Raw genomic sequence first — 16,284 nt, 5'->3', positions numbered from 1 at the left:
AGATCAGAGACCAGATAAATGCCACACAGAGTTCTAGCAGCAGACCCATCTCTAGAACAACTGTTAAGAGGAAACTGCGCAAATCAGGCCTTCATGGTCAAATAGCTGCTAGGAAACCACTGCTAAGGAGAGGCAACAAGCAGAAGAGATTTGTTTGGGCCAAGAAACACAAGGAATGGACATTAGACCAGTGGAAATCTGTGCTTTGGTCTGATGAGTCCAAATTTGAGATCTTTGGTTCCAACCGCCGTGTCTTTGTGAGACGCAGAAAAGGTGAACGGATGGATTCCACATGCCTGGTTCCCACTGTGAAGCATGGAGGAGGAGGTGTGATGGTGTGGGGGTGTTTTGCTGGTGACACTGTTGGGGATTTATTCAAAATTGAAGGCACACTGAACCAGCATGGCTACCACAGCATCCTGCAGCGACATGCCATCCCATCCGGTTTGTGTTTAGTTGGACCATCATTTATTTTTCAACAGGACAATGCCCCCAAACACACCTCCAGGCTGTGTAAGGGCTATTTGACCAAGAAGGAAAGTGATGGAGTGCTGCGGCAGATGACCTGGCCTCCACAGTCACCGGACCTGAACCCAATCAAGATGGTTTGGGGTGAGCTGGACCGCAGAGTGAAGGCAAAGGGGCCAACAAGTGCTAAACACCTCTGGGAACTCCTTCAAGACTGTTGGAAAACCATTTCAGGTGACTACCTCTTGAAGCTCATCGAGAGAATGCCAAAAGTGTGCAAAGCAGTAATCAGAGCAAAGGGTGGCTATTTTGAAGAAACTAGAATATAAACCATGTTTTCAGTTATTTCACCTTTTTTTGTTAAGTACATAACTCCACATGTGTTCATTCATAGTTTTGATTCCTTCAGTTAGAATCTACAATGTAAATAGTCATGAAAATAAAGAAAACGCATTGAATGAGAAGGTGTGTCCAAACGTTTGGCCTGTACTTTATGTCTATATCACAATAACATATATGCCTTAAAGGACTATACCAGTGACTCTAAAGGTCTGTTCCATATACTACAGTTTACGCACATTTTACATTGCAACAAATCATTTTGAAAATCATTCAGGGATACTAAAGATTTCACCATATATAATCATTTTCACATTTAAATATTTGGTTGAAACACTCAACTTAACCTATAATGTAACCGATAATGTCATGCCTTTTGGCTATAATTGGGTGCATTTACATTTTACTGTCTTTTAAAATGTTTATTAATGTACACTGTCCCTCTCTAACAAATAAAGGTTAAAGAAAAGAAAGAAAGAACTGATAATAAGTCAACAAAACACAACAGTGCTGCTGCTTTTAGGAAAACCTATCTGGATGACTTTATTACAGTGATGGAATACTGGTGTGAAGAAAGTCTCGGAAAGTTCTTTTTCATATCGTAGTGGAATGAATGGAAACCGTCGGCTGGAGGAAAGGGAGGAAAAATCATATCAGACTTCTAAAATACAATTTTTTGCTTTAAGAAAAATTAGCAGAAATGTCGAGTAGAGATTATGCTAAACATGCAATATCACTGGAATGGACTTTTAGTACATGATGAAACAAAATGTTTTGGATATTACCACTACAACGTGGATCGAGCTGCACACTTTTGCCCCACCGAGCCCCACCTGAACCCAACAGGCAATCCTTTTTTTGTGTCCTGTCCCGTGCCTGAGGTTTTGCTTGTCCTCCATCATAAAGTTATATTTACCACCTGAAATAGCCTATATTTTGCCTTCAGAGTCGTCACGTAAACTCCAGCACTATACAGGAAGTTGCCCAATCCAACTATCTCTCCCCTATCTCTGGAGAGACCTGAACATGGCTGTCCACCGACGGTCCCCATCCAACCTGACTGAGCTTGAGAGGATTTGCAAAGAAGAATGCCAGAAAATCCCCTAATCCAGGTGTGCAAAGCTTGTTGCATTTTACCCAAAAAGACTTGAGGCTGTAATTGCTGCCAAAGGTGCTTCAACCAAGTACTGAGTACTTATGTCAATGTGATATTTCAGTTTTTTCTTTTTAATAAATTTACAAAAAATTCTACAATGCTGTTTTAAGGTTGTCATTATGGGGTACCAAGTATAGAGTAATCAAAGAAAAATTGAATTTAAACGATTGTAGCATCAGACCGCAACATAACAAAAGTGAAAAATTGAAGGGCGTCTGAATACTTTCGAAATGCACTGTAGCACCAACGTGACCAAACCCAACCCGAACCTGAGCATAACTTCTAAATTTTTGTCCGACCCATGGGGCTCCGACAGGTCCTAATAACCTTGGGTCAAGAATCCACAAAATTAGAGTACCTGAGCATCCTGAAATGAAGTGGCATACCAGCACTGAAGTGAATTAAGTTTCGCATCAGAGGTTTCTGGAGTAGTATTAAAGGATACAATTTCCAACCAAGGTGAATTTGAGATGGCTAAAGAGGCGCACAAAGAAGTCCACAAACATGCCTACCTGAAAGAGACAGTGAAATAACACTTGGTGTGCTTTTTGCACTCTGTTTGGACTGCCAGCCAACACTGCTTCTCAGGCTATGATAATGGTTAGTGCTATAGTTTGAGAGACGGGTAGGAAGCGCTGCCTTAGAGACAACTTTCAGGGCAAGAGAGCACCATGAGAGGCAATTAAAATTCCCTGTTTAGCTGCATAATGTTGCATTTAGACATTTAGTGGCCATTTCAATTCAGCAAAAAAACCAACAACAACATATCACGAAAACACCTACCAAACCAACAGTGACTCCAATAGTGAACACCAGAATCCACCGCACAGCTTCATATTTCTTTGCTTTCTATTGGTAAACAAAAAACAAAAACATCTGACATAAATCACATTGAGCCAGGCAGGTCTGAACAGAGTGCACAGCACCTCTTCATTTACAAAGGGCTACAAATGCAGCATCACTGATCTGTGCATGCTGTATTTCTGTACTTTCTCTGCATATAGGGCAGTACATATCTCAGGACACACAGTGCAATACATATGATACCTCTGTCAATGAATATGACCAAATATGACAGCAAATATGAATACAGTCAGCAATTCACATACAGCCTGCACACTGAGGAGAAGAATCAGCATGGCCTCATCAAGGTAAAATGATTCATGATATCTTCAATACATAATGCAATTCTGTAATTGTGATTTTGTCAGTTCGATATTTGATACTGTGCAATTTTGGGAAAAGTTATGTTTTTTTCATTTTACAATTATCGTACTTAATGTATAAAGATGAGAAATACCGTTTAAAATATTAAATAGTGAATTAAATTCAATTAAATAAGTAAACAATACACAGAAAGGGCAGCATATGATTGTATTTTTGGTACATTTTGATGCAACTAATATATTGTTATTTAACTTAATTGTACAGTAACTGCAATTTAATTTTAAATTTTTAAATAGAAGGCACCATAATAAATGTGTAAATTGTAATTTTACAATTTATACACAGGATTACACGGGATTATGATGCTTTCCATTTTTCATATTCTCACACACTCTCACATTCTAATATATTCTGGCATATTTCATTCTGTACAGGTTTCATATTTCCTGTAATATATTCTCATACTGTATTTTTTTTTTTTTTTTTTTTTTACATTTGTTTCTGTCTGCCTTGGGATGTTCTACTTCTGGAAATTTGGAGTAGTACATTTGCCTTTCACTGATACATGTTGTTTGCTGCCTCAATGAACTAGCTTCAACACTAGGATCAGCTAAGTGTCATTCTCTCTTACCTTGTTGTCCATTCCCTCCAGAACCTCCACATAGGGCTCATTGATGCAGCGGTCATAATCAAGGCTCTGTTAAGGCAAAAATAAAGGCTGTGTATGTAGAATTTGCACACTATCTGGATCATATTTTTAATGATTCTAATGCATTCCAGATGCAGCGTGTAACCACACCTGAATATCTTGATTGTATTTCAGAGGGCGAGGCTTTCTCACAAGTTTCTTACCTCATAATCTTTCCTTGGTAGGATTTCATCTTCTTCATCTCGAATTTCCCCAAGGATTGCCTAGAAAAGAAAGAAATCCAAATCCATCTGGATACATGCGCATGCAGAACAGCAAACAGTTCACAGATGTGAGGTCACCTACACGACATCAGGAAAACCCAACAGCTAGAAATTATTATTATTGTTGTTATTATTGTTGTTATAATACTAATACTAATACTAATAATAATAATGTTGTTTTTGTTACTGTTACTGTTATTATTATCATTATTATTAGTGGTAGTAGTAGTAGTAGTAGTAGTAGTAGTAGTAGTAGTATCTTTAGACTTGTTGCTGCTGTTGTTTTTATTTTTTATTAGGGATGGGAGTTGATATAAAGTGATTCAATTTGTGATACATGGGTGCCGAATCCAATTCAATATGTGCTGCGATTCTGTAATTATTGCTGTTTTGCATGTACTGCAATTCAATACTGTGCAATTCTGGACAAACTTAAGATTCAAGATTCAAGAGGTTTATTTGTCACATGCATAACTGTACATGTACAGCAGCAGTGAAATGGGATTGCAACTACTCCAGCAACTGAAAAATAAAATAGAAAAAGTAATAAAGTAATAAATATGTATGACTTCTATTTACAGGAGAGGAAAAAAGTTAAAAATAAACATAAAATATAAATTAATGGCATATTCACAGGATCTATATGTACATAGTAAAACTTAAGGACTTGTTCCATTTTAATATTTATGTAATTAATGCAAGTAAGAAATAAAACTGTAAATAAATAAATAAATAAATGATTAACTAAATTAAATAAGTAAAATAACATTAAAATTAAAATGGTAATAAAAAGAAAAATAAAACAATAGGGTTGTCATGTCCTATATCAATGTATTTTTTGTATACTTTGATGCAGCCAATGTACTGTAATAAAATTCAATTAAATTAGTACTGTTACTACTGAAGCAACCAGCCAAAACAAACAAACAAACAAAAACCCACAGTGGTATTATGATTAGGACAGTTGCCATTATATAACTACCATATATTTCATGCTAGACAAATACTCATATTGCGGCTTTATTTTGGTGATCAATATTAGACAAATAATTTGTGTAAATTAGTCATGTTTTAAAATTATAATAATGTTACTTATTATTGTTTCAACTCAGTAAAGTAAAAATGTTTATCTACTGATTATTTTTATTAAATCCAACTTTGATTAAAGCTTTTTTGCTTTTTTGTAGTCAACAGATTAGACATTAGAGAAATTAGATGAAAGAAAATATCTGTGGGGGCTGGGTGTAATTTATTCAGATTTTTTAAAATAGTTAATAACATTATTGATCCATCTATTTATTTATTTATGTGTATATTTTTGGTAATCACTCAGTATCATGGTGAAACAGTGGTAGTACCATAGTTAGGAGCTGGGATGGGTTAAGACAGTGTAATCATAACTAGCAGTCAGTGACATAGTGAAACTGTTTCCTACATAAAAACACAGGAGATATTAATGCCTTACCTCTTGGCAGATACTCAACAGATACCTAACAGACCAGAATTTTACTTCCTCTTGCCGTTACGATCTTCTGGTAAATTCGACAAAATTTTGACCCTCTACGTAGCATTGTAATTAAATAAATTCTCAACTTTTTAACTGATCACCGCCGTGTATCTTATTTGTTAGAAAGTTACTGAAATAAGTTCTGCTTCTTGGGTGTAAATCATGCCGAATTTAAGAATGGCTTCTGAGGAATCACAGAACATCTTAAACTATGTTTTATTATGTATCCGCTTTTGCTGATATCCGCGGCAATTTGAAAAGCCAGATTTTTGAATGATGTTTTGCATGGTGTAGGTATCACCACTAAAATGACACCGGGATGTTATCAGGGCTGGGATGAAACAATGATGCTTCATATCGCCACATGGCAAACATATTTAAATAGAGTTCGCTGGTTTCTTCTGTCCCGTTTTTGCACATGAATTGTGAATGGATCCTCGTAGAAGCTTATTTGCTTGCAAATGACAACAGAACACTAGACAGGAGGGTGGAACAAGCAGGAAGGGCACAGGAAGAGACGCTCATCACTGACTCACCAAGTTCTCGAAAATGTCCCATTTTGACTTAATTAAATGATATTCACTTTGCATAATAATAACTACAGTTTTCCTTACCAGTTCCTCGGGTGTACGTGTCTCCCCCTCTCTGCAGCAACATTGGCAACAATAACTATTTCCACAACACGCCATCTTCGTTGTTGTCCTCTGCTGCGTTCAGGTAATGTGGTAAAAACCATGAGAACCCCTCTAGTGTTGGAAGCAATAACTGTACCAAGTTTGAAGCCGTCGACATGCTTGACGTTGCACGCCCTCTTTGGCTGCAATCCATACTCTTCTCAACTGTACACATATGCGAATGAAAAATCCGGCGACCACATGTATATGACCTTCTAACAGTTGTGATCATAGCTTACAAATGCCGATTTTTTTTATTTTTTTTTTTTAATGATTTGGTTAAATGATTTTATTTGAAATGAACACGAAATTGCTAACACTAAATGACAGGCATGTCCTTGTTTGTAATACCAGAATTCAAAAAGTCATAGACACAGGGGTCCTTCTCAAACTCTCAAACTGTTAATACTTCCATAGTTGAAACCTGAGTTCCCATGTCCCAGTATTTACCTCTTGAACATGAGAGTAACAGTATTTTCACTGCCAGTTACCTGCTGAAAACGCGGATGAACAGTCTTTCAGAAAGCTGAGGGGAACTGTATTTTTCAAGTGATATTTAGAACTATTCGGATGAGTTTAATGGTACTTTGTAGCAGCATTTATCACGTGAAAGCTGAAGCGTTCGACATTTTCAAGAGTTGGAGCTGTATCTACAATCTTTCTCTTGGGCTTAGAATGCAGCATTAGCACCCCTCCACCCTACCTCGCCGTGTCATGTGACGTTCAGAGCCCGACGACTGCTCCAAACTGCCAAAACTGCGTCACGTTTACGCTTTTGTTTAACAATACATACCCAGATTTGCACGGATGTATGCACAAAAGACGGTGAACATATTATAATTCGTACTGATATTTACAACTATTGCAAAGAAAAGTTATTTTGCTAACACAGAATTGGATTAGTACTATTATGCGCCAAGTACTGCGCAAATCAACCCCCATAAAGAAGCGAAGGAAAAAAAACGTCCTCCTGCTGCATTCGCGTCCCGATGGAAAAAGGGACACTATTCCATTTGCTGTTCCATTTGTCCCGAAAAGCCACCTTTCAGCTGCTAAATGTTACTAAAAAATACATCAGCTGTAATTTAATTACGATTCCATTCCGTCCATTTGATCACAAATACGCCTTGTTTGTGATGTCAGAATTCAGGCTGTCTAAAATATTCTGGTAAAACCAGGAGTACTGCTACATTATTTCAGTATATCAGTATTTTCTTGCTGTAGCTACTTAATCAAAAAAGTGTCACTTAGAGATCAGAACTCTTAAAATAGAAGGACATAAGCAGTTGTTTGATCCTTGGCCTGTGCACGTGTGAGAAATAAAGTCGAATTGTCGTCGCATACATAAAATCACTTTGAAAGTATGAACATTTCAAATCGTCACTTTTATCTGAAGTCATATCCGTGTTTTCCCATAGGCCAAGAATGCATCATTGGAGGGCTTTTGACTTGCTTTTGAGCATCAGATTGCATGCGATTATACACATAGTGGACCTCGGCTGTGGAGGGGAGACCACCGGGCACCGTCAGAGAGAGGACAGCCGTCACCGACCGTGCAAGACGTACGAGGCGACGGTAATGCGTCTGAATAGCTGTGTTTTCCCCGCATAAACAGACTATGCATGAGTTTAGATGTTGAACGTTCATCAGTATACAGCTTGGACCCCCAGCTAACATCGCTAGTTTGGAATATATGAAATTTAGCTATCTTAGTGTCACTTTTCTAACAAAGCGAAGATAGCCCTGTACCTGCACTGTGGTGACGATATGTTTTATTTTATGTTTAGTGTTCATTCCAGAATAACTGTTTGCTGCAACTTTTGTTTGTGAGTTAGAGACAGAAAGAAGTACGAGCGGACAGACATCAGACTACATTTAAATGTGCTGTTGTCCTCCCTGAGACACACCATTGCCACGAACTCTGTTTACAATCATGACCGTGTAGAGTTTTGTCGCTTATTGGTAAATGTTCATGCCGATTAGAACATGTTTCAATATGTTTTTCGATTCATTATGGTCTCCTCGTGTATTCGGTGTGTAGATAATCCACCAAGAAGCAGCTTATTTTAATAAAATGCCATTTTAAAAATGGTTCCTCCTGTGTTTCCACGATCACGTGGAGAGCAGTAATTTCATGAGAACACAAGGGACTTATCAATTCTAATGTTTGAATTTTACTTACACCGAATGTTGCCTCGTGGATCATGCATACACCGAATTTACGAGAAGACAGTAAGGATTCGGTAAGTGTGTTAAGGTATCTTTGCTATGTTTGCACGTTTGCCAGCAAAACGGGCAGCAGTAAATGGTCCGGTTTCTGAATGGAGTTTGGTGTAGCAAAAAAATCTCACAGTATGCAGGTAATGAGCATCGAGGCTAGTAACTGCACAAGATTCAGAACTGTTTGTTCTCCTTTATTTTACTCCTAGTAAACAGTAGCCACAATGGTGAACCAGGTTCAGCGTGTGGACGGTAACTGGCAGTCAGGCAAGAGCGACTCCAGCGGAGCCAGCAACAGCGGCGGTGAGAGCTCCAAGGAGAGCTCCCGCTGCTCCACGCCGGTGCTCGACGCGGACCGGTCGGACAGGCTGCGGGACAAGATGCTGAGGAGGATGGAGTCTGGGGATCGCTGGTTCTCTCTTGAGTTCTTTCCTCCCCGCACCGCCAGTGGAGCAGTAAATCTTATCTCAAGGCATGTCACCTCCAACTACATTTGTACAGGATAGGATAGAGGAGACTCTCATGTGCTTTACACAGAAAAACAAGAGGAGCACATGAGGCACCCACAACAGCAATGCAAAGCCCAGTCATACTTTATTTGGATTGTCCAAAGCTGACATGCAGCTTACTGTCAAGTGACAATGTGCCAGATGCAGGAAGCAATATATGAACAAGTCTCCTCTTATTTTTGTTCATATCCAGGATTTGTCCTTACTTTGTTAGAACCATTTGAATCCTGGGATTGACCTGTGTTTTCTTATTTTTTGCTTTCCTCTTAGGTAAGAAAGGATTTTATGCGTGGTCAAGAGTAGTCTTACCACGATAAGATTGAAAGCTTTCTTATTGTCACAGTCCACAAATTGGTTGTCCAGCACATTTTAGAACATAAAAAATATATCAGTGTGTAATCACATTCAGATTACTTTGTTTTAGAGTAATTGTAAGGATTAGATTATTGAGATTTGTCAGATTCAGGTTGGGTGGAATTTCAGATGTTTGGGGTCGACCTCGTCTTTGGTTTTAGATGCACTATATTAATATGTTACTGCTGTTGGAAAGCTTTTATTTCCCTTACACTAGCATAATGACTTGTCAGCTCAAGTAACATTACCCTCACTTCACGTCTTTGCTCTGCTCCACTTATGCCCCTTTTCCACCAAAAAGCACCTCATGCTAGTTCGGAGCTGGTGCTAGAGCCAGTGCTTAACTGGTGCCAACAAAGAACAGGTTTGCTTTTCCACCGGCCAACAGCCAAGCGGAGCCAAGTCAGAGCCACGTCATTACGTCAGTTTAAAACGTGATCATGTGGGTGTGCGAGACGCTCGCTTGGAATCACACCAACAAACATGGACGAGCCATCGTAGCGATGCAAATACTGTTCATGTGTCTACAAGCCTACTTTGCGGTCCAGAGGCGAAAAACGCAATTATGGCCGGCTACCCGTCGTATTTGTGGTCGGAACGAACGGTGAGTATGTTTAGCTATATGTTTATAGCGATCGCTGCTTCCGTTTGAGTCTGTAAGTCCGCCCACCAATGACGCGGTGGGCCACATCATCGGTTCTTTCTCTGGCTCCTGTTTAGCCCGTGCTCGCCGTTGGTGCTTGTTTGGAACCGATTTGGAACCAGTTTGGCCGGTGCTCGGGCGGTGGAAAACCAAAAAACTGGTGCTAAGTCAGGCACCGGCTCCGAACCAGCCCTGGTGGAAAAGGGGTATTAGAGACTGTGTGTGTGTGTGTTTGGAGGCCTCACTCAACATTGGTGAAACACACAGAGTACAGTAGTGGTGGAAATTATCGTTCATTTGGAAGTTTCAGTTCATTTGGTTCCGTTCAGCAAAATGATTGGGTCACTGGTCGGTTCAGTGGTCCTGTATGTGTGCTATGTGCCTGAGTCGCTTCTGAACACAGAGCCTCAAGTATAATAAGGGCAAAACACAAATGCTACATTAATTCTTTGCCCTCAGCTCTAATGCTTAGTTACATGAAGTCCACATTAGAAAATTACTGATTTTTCAGTAATTTCATGGCTTGGCACCGTGAAGCTTTAGTTGATTTGCCAACCAGTTCTCTGCCAAGTGACCGTATGTGTACTGCTTCTTTGTCACTTGCTTACATCTCCATTATTCATTGCTCCAATTTGTTGCCTTCCATTTATCTTCTCTGTGTAAAATCTGGCTGGGCGGCCTCATCCTCTCATTCAGAGAGTGTTCTCCTTGTTTATGGGTTAACCTTTATTGATCCCTCTATGGAGGGATTCTGCATTTCTCTGCATTTTGACCCATCCTAAGTATCAGTAGCAGCGGACAGCCAACATGCAGTGCTTGGGGAAGTCAGCGTCTTGGTCAGCGACACTACAGGAGAATTAACCTTTTTGAAGTTAGGGAAAACCAGAGCAACCAGAGGAAAGCCACACAACGTGGGGAGAACATGCAAACTCCACACAGAAAGGCCTTGCCCCAGCCAGGATTTGAACCCTTGTAAGGCAACAGTGCTAACCACTGAGCCATTGTGTTTTGCAGTATTGAATGATGACCTGAACACATTCAAACTACATGATAATACTCAGTCTGTCAACAAGTTAAAATCTCTTGTTCACTGAATAGGAATGATTCTGTGAAGGAGGCTAATTCAAAGGGCGACTGATCTAGCTTACTCTTTAGTTTGGTCCTAGTAAAAATGCTGCCTCCCACTCACCCAAACTTGGAAGTTATCCAGAGACAGGCCCGGACTGTACATCGTGAGAAACAATAAAATTTTCATTTATTTATAGCAAATCACTTGCTGGCAAACTGGATAATGTATGCTTGTGGCAATCATTTATGAAAAATGCTATAATAATTCATCAGTGGACTGACTGACAAAAGATCTTTCCACAGTATAGAATTACCGAGCACCAAATGCAGGCACTATGTGTAGTTGCGCACAGCACTGAAGAATGGGTCCAAGCCTTAATAAAACTATCTAGATAAAAACAGAGCTTTAAAAGTGTTTGCAGTCTTACACAATGCAAGCTATTTTGAAGCCACTATTGTCATGTTACGATGAAACCAACTATTCCAAACAATTTTCTATGTAGTGAACTAGATTCTCTGTTCAGTTATGGCCCTTTTCCACTAGTACCTACTCACCTCGACTTTGCTCGACCCTACTTGGTTTGAGAGCTTTTCCATTAGGTGGTAGCAGATACTATTTTTGCCCCTTTTCCACTTGTACCTACTCGGCTCGATTCTACTCGCCTCGACACGGTTTTGGTGGTTTTCCATTACAATTGAGTACCAGCTCACCGTAGGTGGAGTCGTCATAGCAAGTTGGAGCACCGTCCAGCTCCCTCTGGATTCTTTGGGCCGCCACCAAGCTCAGCTCGACTCAGCTTGCTTGGAACCCTGGCTGAGTAGGTCCCAAAATAGTATCTGCTACCAGGTACTACCACCTAATGGAAAAGCTCTCAAACCAAGTAGAGTCGAACCGAGTCGAGCCGAGTAGGTACTAGTGGAAAAGGCCCATTTGGGACCTACTCAGCTGGGGTTCCAAGCGAGCTGAGTCGAGCTGACTTGAGCCGAAATGTGACGTAAACACCGTGCATACCAATGATTGGACGGGGAGCGATGACACATGAGAGCGACTCCTGCATGAAAACGGAACCCGGCATTAAAAAAAAAAAAAAAAAAAAAAAACGACCACAGTGACTGCGCATTGATCATCACTGAAGTTGACAAAGTCGGAAAATGGCAAGCAAACCGGTATCGTGGTCAAATGAAGAGGTGGAGACTTTTCTGTTCTTGGTGGCGGCCCAAAGAATCCAGAGGGAGCTGGACGGTGCGCCGCCTTGCTATGACGACTCCACCCACGGCGAGGTGCTACTCAATTGTAATGGAAAACCACCTAAACCATGTTGAGGCGAGTAGAGACGAGCCGAGTAGGTACAAGTGGAAAAGGGGCATTAGGATAGTTGCCCTGTTGGAATGGAGAGTGCCTCTAGAAATGTCCACGAGTGTCTTGCAGTTTTAAATTATTCTTATGCATTTCAACTATCTGTGTGTTTTGGGCTTTTTTTGGCCTTGGTAATGTCTACAGTATTCCCTTCCTGGTTATAATTTATTTTTATTGCTCATACACCTGTACTAATGACTGCTGTTAAATTTTTATCAACGCAGTTGCTCTCTCTTGTTTCTATCAATGTAGAAATCTATTGCACTTTGCCTGTTATTAAGCACTGTGTTCATGAAATGATTGTGCAAACTGGGCTTGAATTAGCCTCATTGACTGACCACTGATTGCCTGTAAAACCTGATTTGCTCTGCACAAGAGCCTCACTGAAGTCAGTCAAGTTAGGAAAGCCTGGATTTTTTGAACACATTTCATAAAATACCATTCGTTTTTCCTTATTTTCATCAAGACTTTTAATGCAGCATTTGATCAAACCACAAGGCAGGAAAACCAAGAATTATTGTCAATATATTTTTAACACACTAGTATCCCCAATCGCTGTGGAATTGTCTAAATTCTTAGAAAAAAAAGGAGGTAAAGCCTTCTTCATGTGACTTTGTTCTTTTTCCTGTTCTTTTTTTTTTTTTTTTTTTTTTTTTACTTTTTAGATTTGACCGTATGGGCTCCGGAGGGCCCCTGTTCATTGATATTACCTGGCACCCAGCCGGGGATCCAGGCTCAGACAAGGAAACATCCTCCATGATGATTGCAAGCACAGCAGTCAACTACTGCGGTCTGGAGACCATCCTCCATCTGACCTGTTGCAACCAGACAAAAGAGAAGATCACTGGCTACCTGGCCAAAGCCAAGCACCTGGGCCTCAAGAACATCATGGCGCTGAGAGGAGGTAGGCATATTTGTTGGGAGCATGGGGCAGTGAGGTCCTAACTTCATAAAGCAAATTTGTTCCTACTTCCATGCCTTAGGGTAGGAGGAGGTTTCCTTTATGAGCCCATTTGTGCACACATTCAGCACAAATGATGTGTTAGGTACACCTGACAGCATGGAGTTTATTAAAACACATCAACTTGATTGAATGCCCTGGTGGAAAGATTAGGTTAGATTATTATTAGATTAGAAAGTCTTTTTTGTCCCCAAGGAGCAACAGCTGTCGACAACCAAATTCATACCATAAAAAAACAGTACAATACATAGAAACATAAATACAAATAATAGATGTCATCAGGTGAGTTATCATGACCATAGCTGTACAGTACAAGGACACAAGCCTAAAGCTTATTCAGAAACCCAATACTACAGCTGAAGGAACAAATGATCTGAGGTACATGTTTGATTTGGCCCTCTTAGGGAAGGTATACCTCTTTCCTGACGGCAAAAGCCGAAACTCAGCATAAAGAGGGTGATGTGGATCTGCCAAGATGATCTTTGCCCTCTGAATGGCTCTTGCTTGATAAACACTGTCAAGCTGCTGCAAGCTCGTGCCAGTGATTTTTTTGGCAAAGTTTAACAATACTTCCCAGCCGATTTTTATTAGTGATGCTAAGGTTCCCGTACCAGCAAATCACAGCAAAAGTTAAGATTGACTCAATAAAAGATGAATAAAACATTTTAAAAAAGTGATCTGTCAACATTAAAATCCATCAGCTTCCTTAAAAAGAACAGTCTCTGATTGGCTTTTTTGCAGATATAGTCAGTGTAGGCCTCAAAAATCAGTTTATCATCCAAAATCGTGCCCAAATACTTGTACTGGCTTACAATCTCCACAGCTGTACCATTAATTTTCGCCGGACTTTCATCGCTACCAGGACATTCCGGAGGATGCCGTTAGAACACCGGGGTCTCCGTGGATAGTTCTTCCCAGTGACAAGTCCAGGAGGAAACGTAAACAAGCAAAGGAAACAACAGTTATCAGGTCCTCTTGAGCTTGAGATTGCGCTGCGGGATGACAATTTCACCGGACTTTCATCGCTGCCAGGACATTCCGGAGGACGCCGAGGCTGCAGGGCCGGCGCATTGACAGGGCTGAAAGGACAGCCCTTTGGGCCGCCGCCTCCCAGCTTTTTCCAGCGCCAGGTCCATGGCGAACACGGGATGACGAACTGTGCTTGCACATCCAACAAGTGTTTCCGTGACTGTTGCATTTTTTCTGATATCAGAGACATGGCTGCAGCCATCTATTACTGGACTTGGCTATTCAACTAGCAAGATGCACGATGCTTTCTATTCTCCCCTGCACCGAAAGGACTGAGCCCTAATTTCGTTGCATTATTATACGCATATGATTGTGCAATGACAATAAAAATCTATCTATCTATCTATTAATGAAAGTGGGTTTTGGGATGGGTGGATTCTTTCGAAAATCAATCAGCATTTCTTTAGTTTTACTGAGGTTTAGTTGTAAGCATGAATTATTGCGCCATTCAGTGAAATTGTCCATAACAGAACCGTGCCCCCCTTCATGGTCCTGCAAGAGGCTGACAATTACCGAATCATCTGCAAACTTTACAGTGAACCTTGAATCATCTGTGCTCTGACAATCATTTGTGTACAGCACAAAAAGTAAAGGTGACAAAACACACCCTTGGGGTGAGCCTGTAGAGCATCTCATGGCATCAGACAGAGTGCCATTGACACGAGTTCTTTGTGACCTCATAGTCAGGAAGTCGACCAGCCAACATATGGTGCCAAAGTCAAAGTCAGGTACACTATATTCCCAAAAGTATTCGCTCACCTGCCTTTACTCATACTATGAACTGAAGTGCCATCCCATTCCTAACCCATAGAGTTCAATATGATGTCGGTCCACCTTTTGCAGCTATTACAGCTTCAACTCTTCTGGGAAGACTGTCCACAAGGTTGAGGAGAGTGTTTATAGGAATTTTTGACCATTCTTCCAAAAGCGCATTGGTGAGGTCACACACTGATGTTGGTCGAGAAGGCCTGGCTCTCAGTCTCCGCTCTAATTCATCCCAAAGGTGTTCTATCGGGTTCAGGTCAGGACTCTGTGCAGGCCAGTCAAGTTCATCCACACCAGACTCTGTCATCCATGTCTTTATGGACCTTGCTTTGTGCACTGGTGCACAGTCATGTTGGAAGAGGAAGGGGCCCGCTCCAAACTGTTCCCACAAGGTAGGGAGCATGGAATTGTCCAAAATGTTTTGGTATCCTGAAGCATTCAAAGTTCCTTTCACTGGAACTAAGGGGCCAAGCCCAGCTCCTGAAAAACAACCCCACACCATAATTCCTCCTCCACCAAATTTCACAGTCGGCACAATGCAGTCTGAAATGTACCGTTCTCCTGGCAACCTCCAAACCCAGACTCGTCCATCAGATTGCCAGATGGAAAAGCGTGATTCATCACTCCAGAGAACGCGTCTCCACTGCTCTAGAGGCCAGTGGCGGCGTGCTTTACACCATTGCATCCGACGCTTTGCATTGCACTTGGTGATGTGTGGCTTGGCTGCAGCTGCTCGGCCATGGAAACCCATTCCATGAAGCTCTCTGCGTACTGTACTTGGGCTAATCTGAAGGTCACATGAAGTTTGTAGCTCTGTAGCAATTGACTGTGCAGAAAGTCGGCGACCTCTTTGCACTATGCGCTTCAGCATCCGCTGACCCCTCTCCGTCACTTTACGTGGCCTACCACTTCGTGGCTGAGTTGCTGTTGTTCCCAAACGCTTCCATTTTGTTATAATAGAGCTGACAGTTGACTGTGGAATATTTAGGAGCGAGGAAATTTCACGACTGGATTTGTTGCACAGGTGGCATCCTATGACAGTTCCACGCTGGAATTCACTGAGCTCCTGAGAGCGGCCCATTCTTTCACAAATGTCTTGTTTCACAGTCTGCATGCCTGAGTGCTTGATTTTATACACTTGTGGCCAGGCCAAGT

At 41.0% G+C, this 16,284-nt stretch overlaps 2 protein-coding genes across 3 annotated transcripts in view; one reads left to right on the top strand and one right to left on the bottom strand.

Annotated features, from left to right (window-relative positions):
• The window catches only part of clcn6 (chloride channel 6), a 47,863-nt gene extending 41,328 nt beyond the window's left edge, over positions 1-6,535 (bottom strand). The window contains exons 1-5 of the mRNA XM_030055688.1: positions 6,164-6,535; positions 3,983-4,042; positions 3,762-3,827; positions 2,747-2,812; positions 2,409-2,475 (exon numbers count right to left, since the gene is read on the bottom strand). Of these exons, the coding sequence (XP_029911548.1) occupies positions 2,409-2,475; positions 2,747-2,812; positions 3,762-3,827; positions 3,983-4,042; positions 6,164-6,238 (334 nt within the window). The 5' untranslated portion in view covers positions 6,239-6,535. The remainder of the gene's footprint in view (positions 1-2,408; positions 2,476-2,746; positions 2,813-3,761; positions 3,828-3,982; positions 4,043-6,163) is intronic.
• A 1,130-nt stretch (positions 6,536-7,665) lies between these two features.
• Positions 7,666-16,284, top strand: part of mthfr (methylenetetrahydrofolate reductase (NAD(P)H)) — a 28,587-nt gene continuing 19,968 nt past the window's right edge. The window contains exons 1-3 of one of the 2 annotated variants that reach the window (XM_030056473.1): positions 7,666-7,798; positions 8,653-8,915; positions 13,040-13,278. In XM_030056473.1, coding sequence (XP_029912333.1) covers positions 8,668-8,915; positions 13,040-13,278 — 487 coding nt within the window. In that variant the 5' untranslated portion in view covers positions 7,666-7,798; positions 8,653-8,667. Of the gene's footprint in view, positions 7,799-7,850; positions 7,983-8,652; positions 8,916-13,039; positions 13,279-16,284 lie in introns of those variants that run through there. The other variant, XM_030056474.1, reaches the window with a different exon arrangement.

The sequence above is a fragment of the Myripristis murdjan genome, chromosome 7 (genome assembly GCF_902150065.1).
Source record: "Myripristis murdjan chromosome 7, fMyrMur1.1, whole genome shotgun sequence".
NCBI classification, from domain to species: Eukaryota; Metazoa; Chordata; class Actinopteri; order Holocentriformes; family Holocentridae; genus Myripristis; species Myripristis murdjan.
The sequence above is the reverse complement of the archived record's forward strand: the minus strand, read 5'-3'. Positions and strand labels throughout refer to the sequence as shown.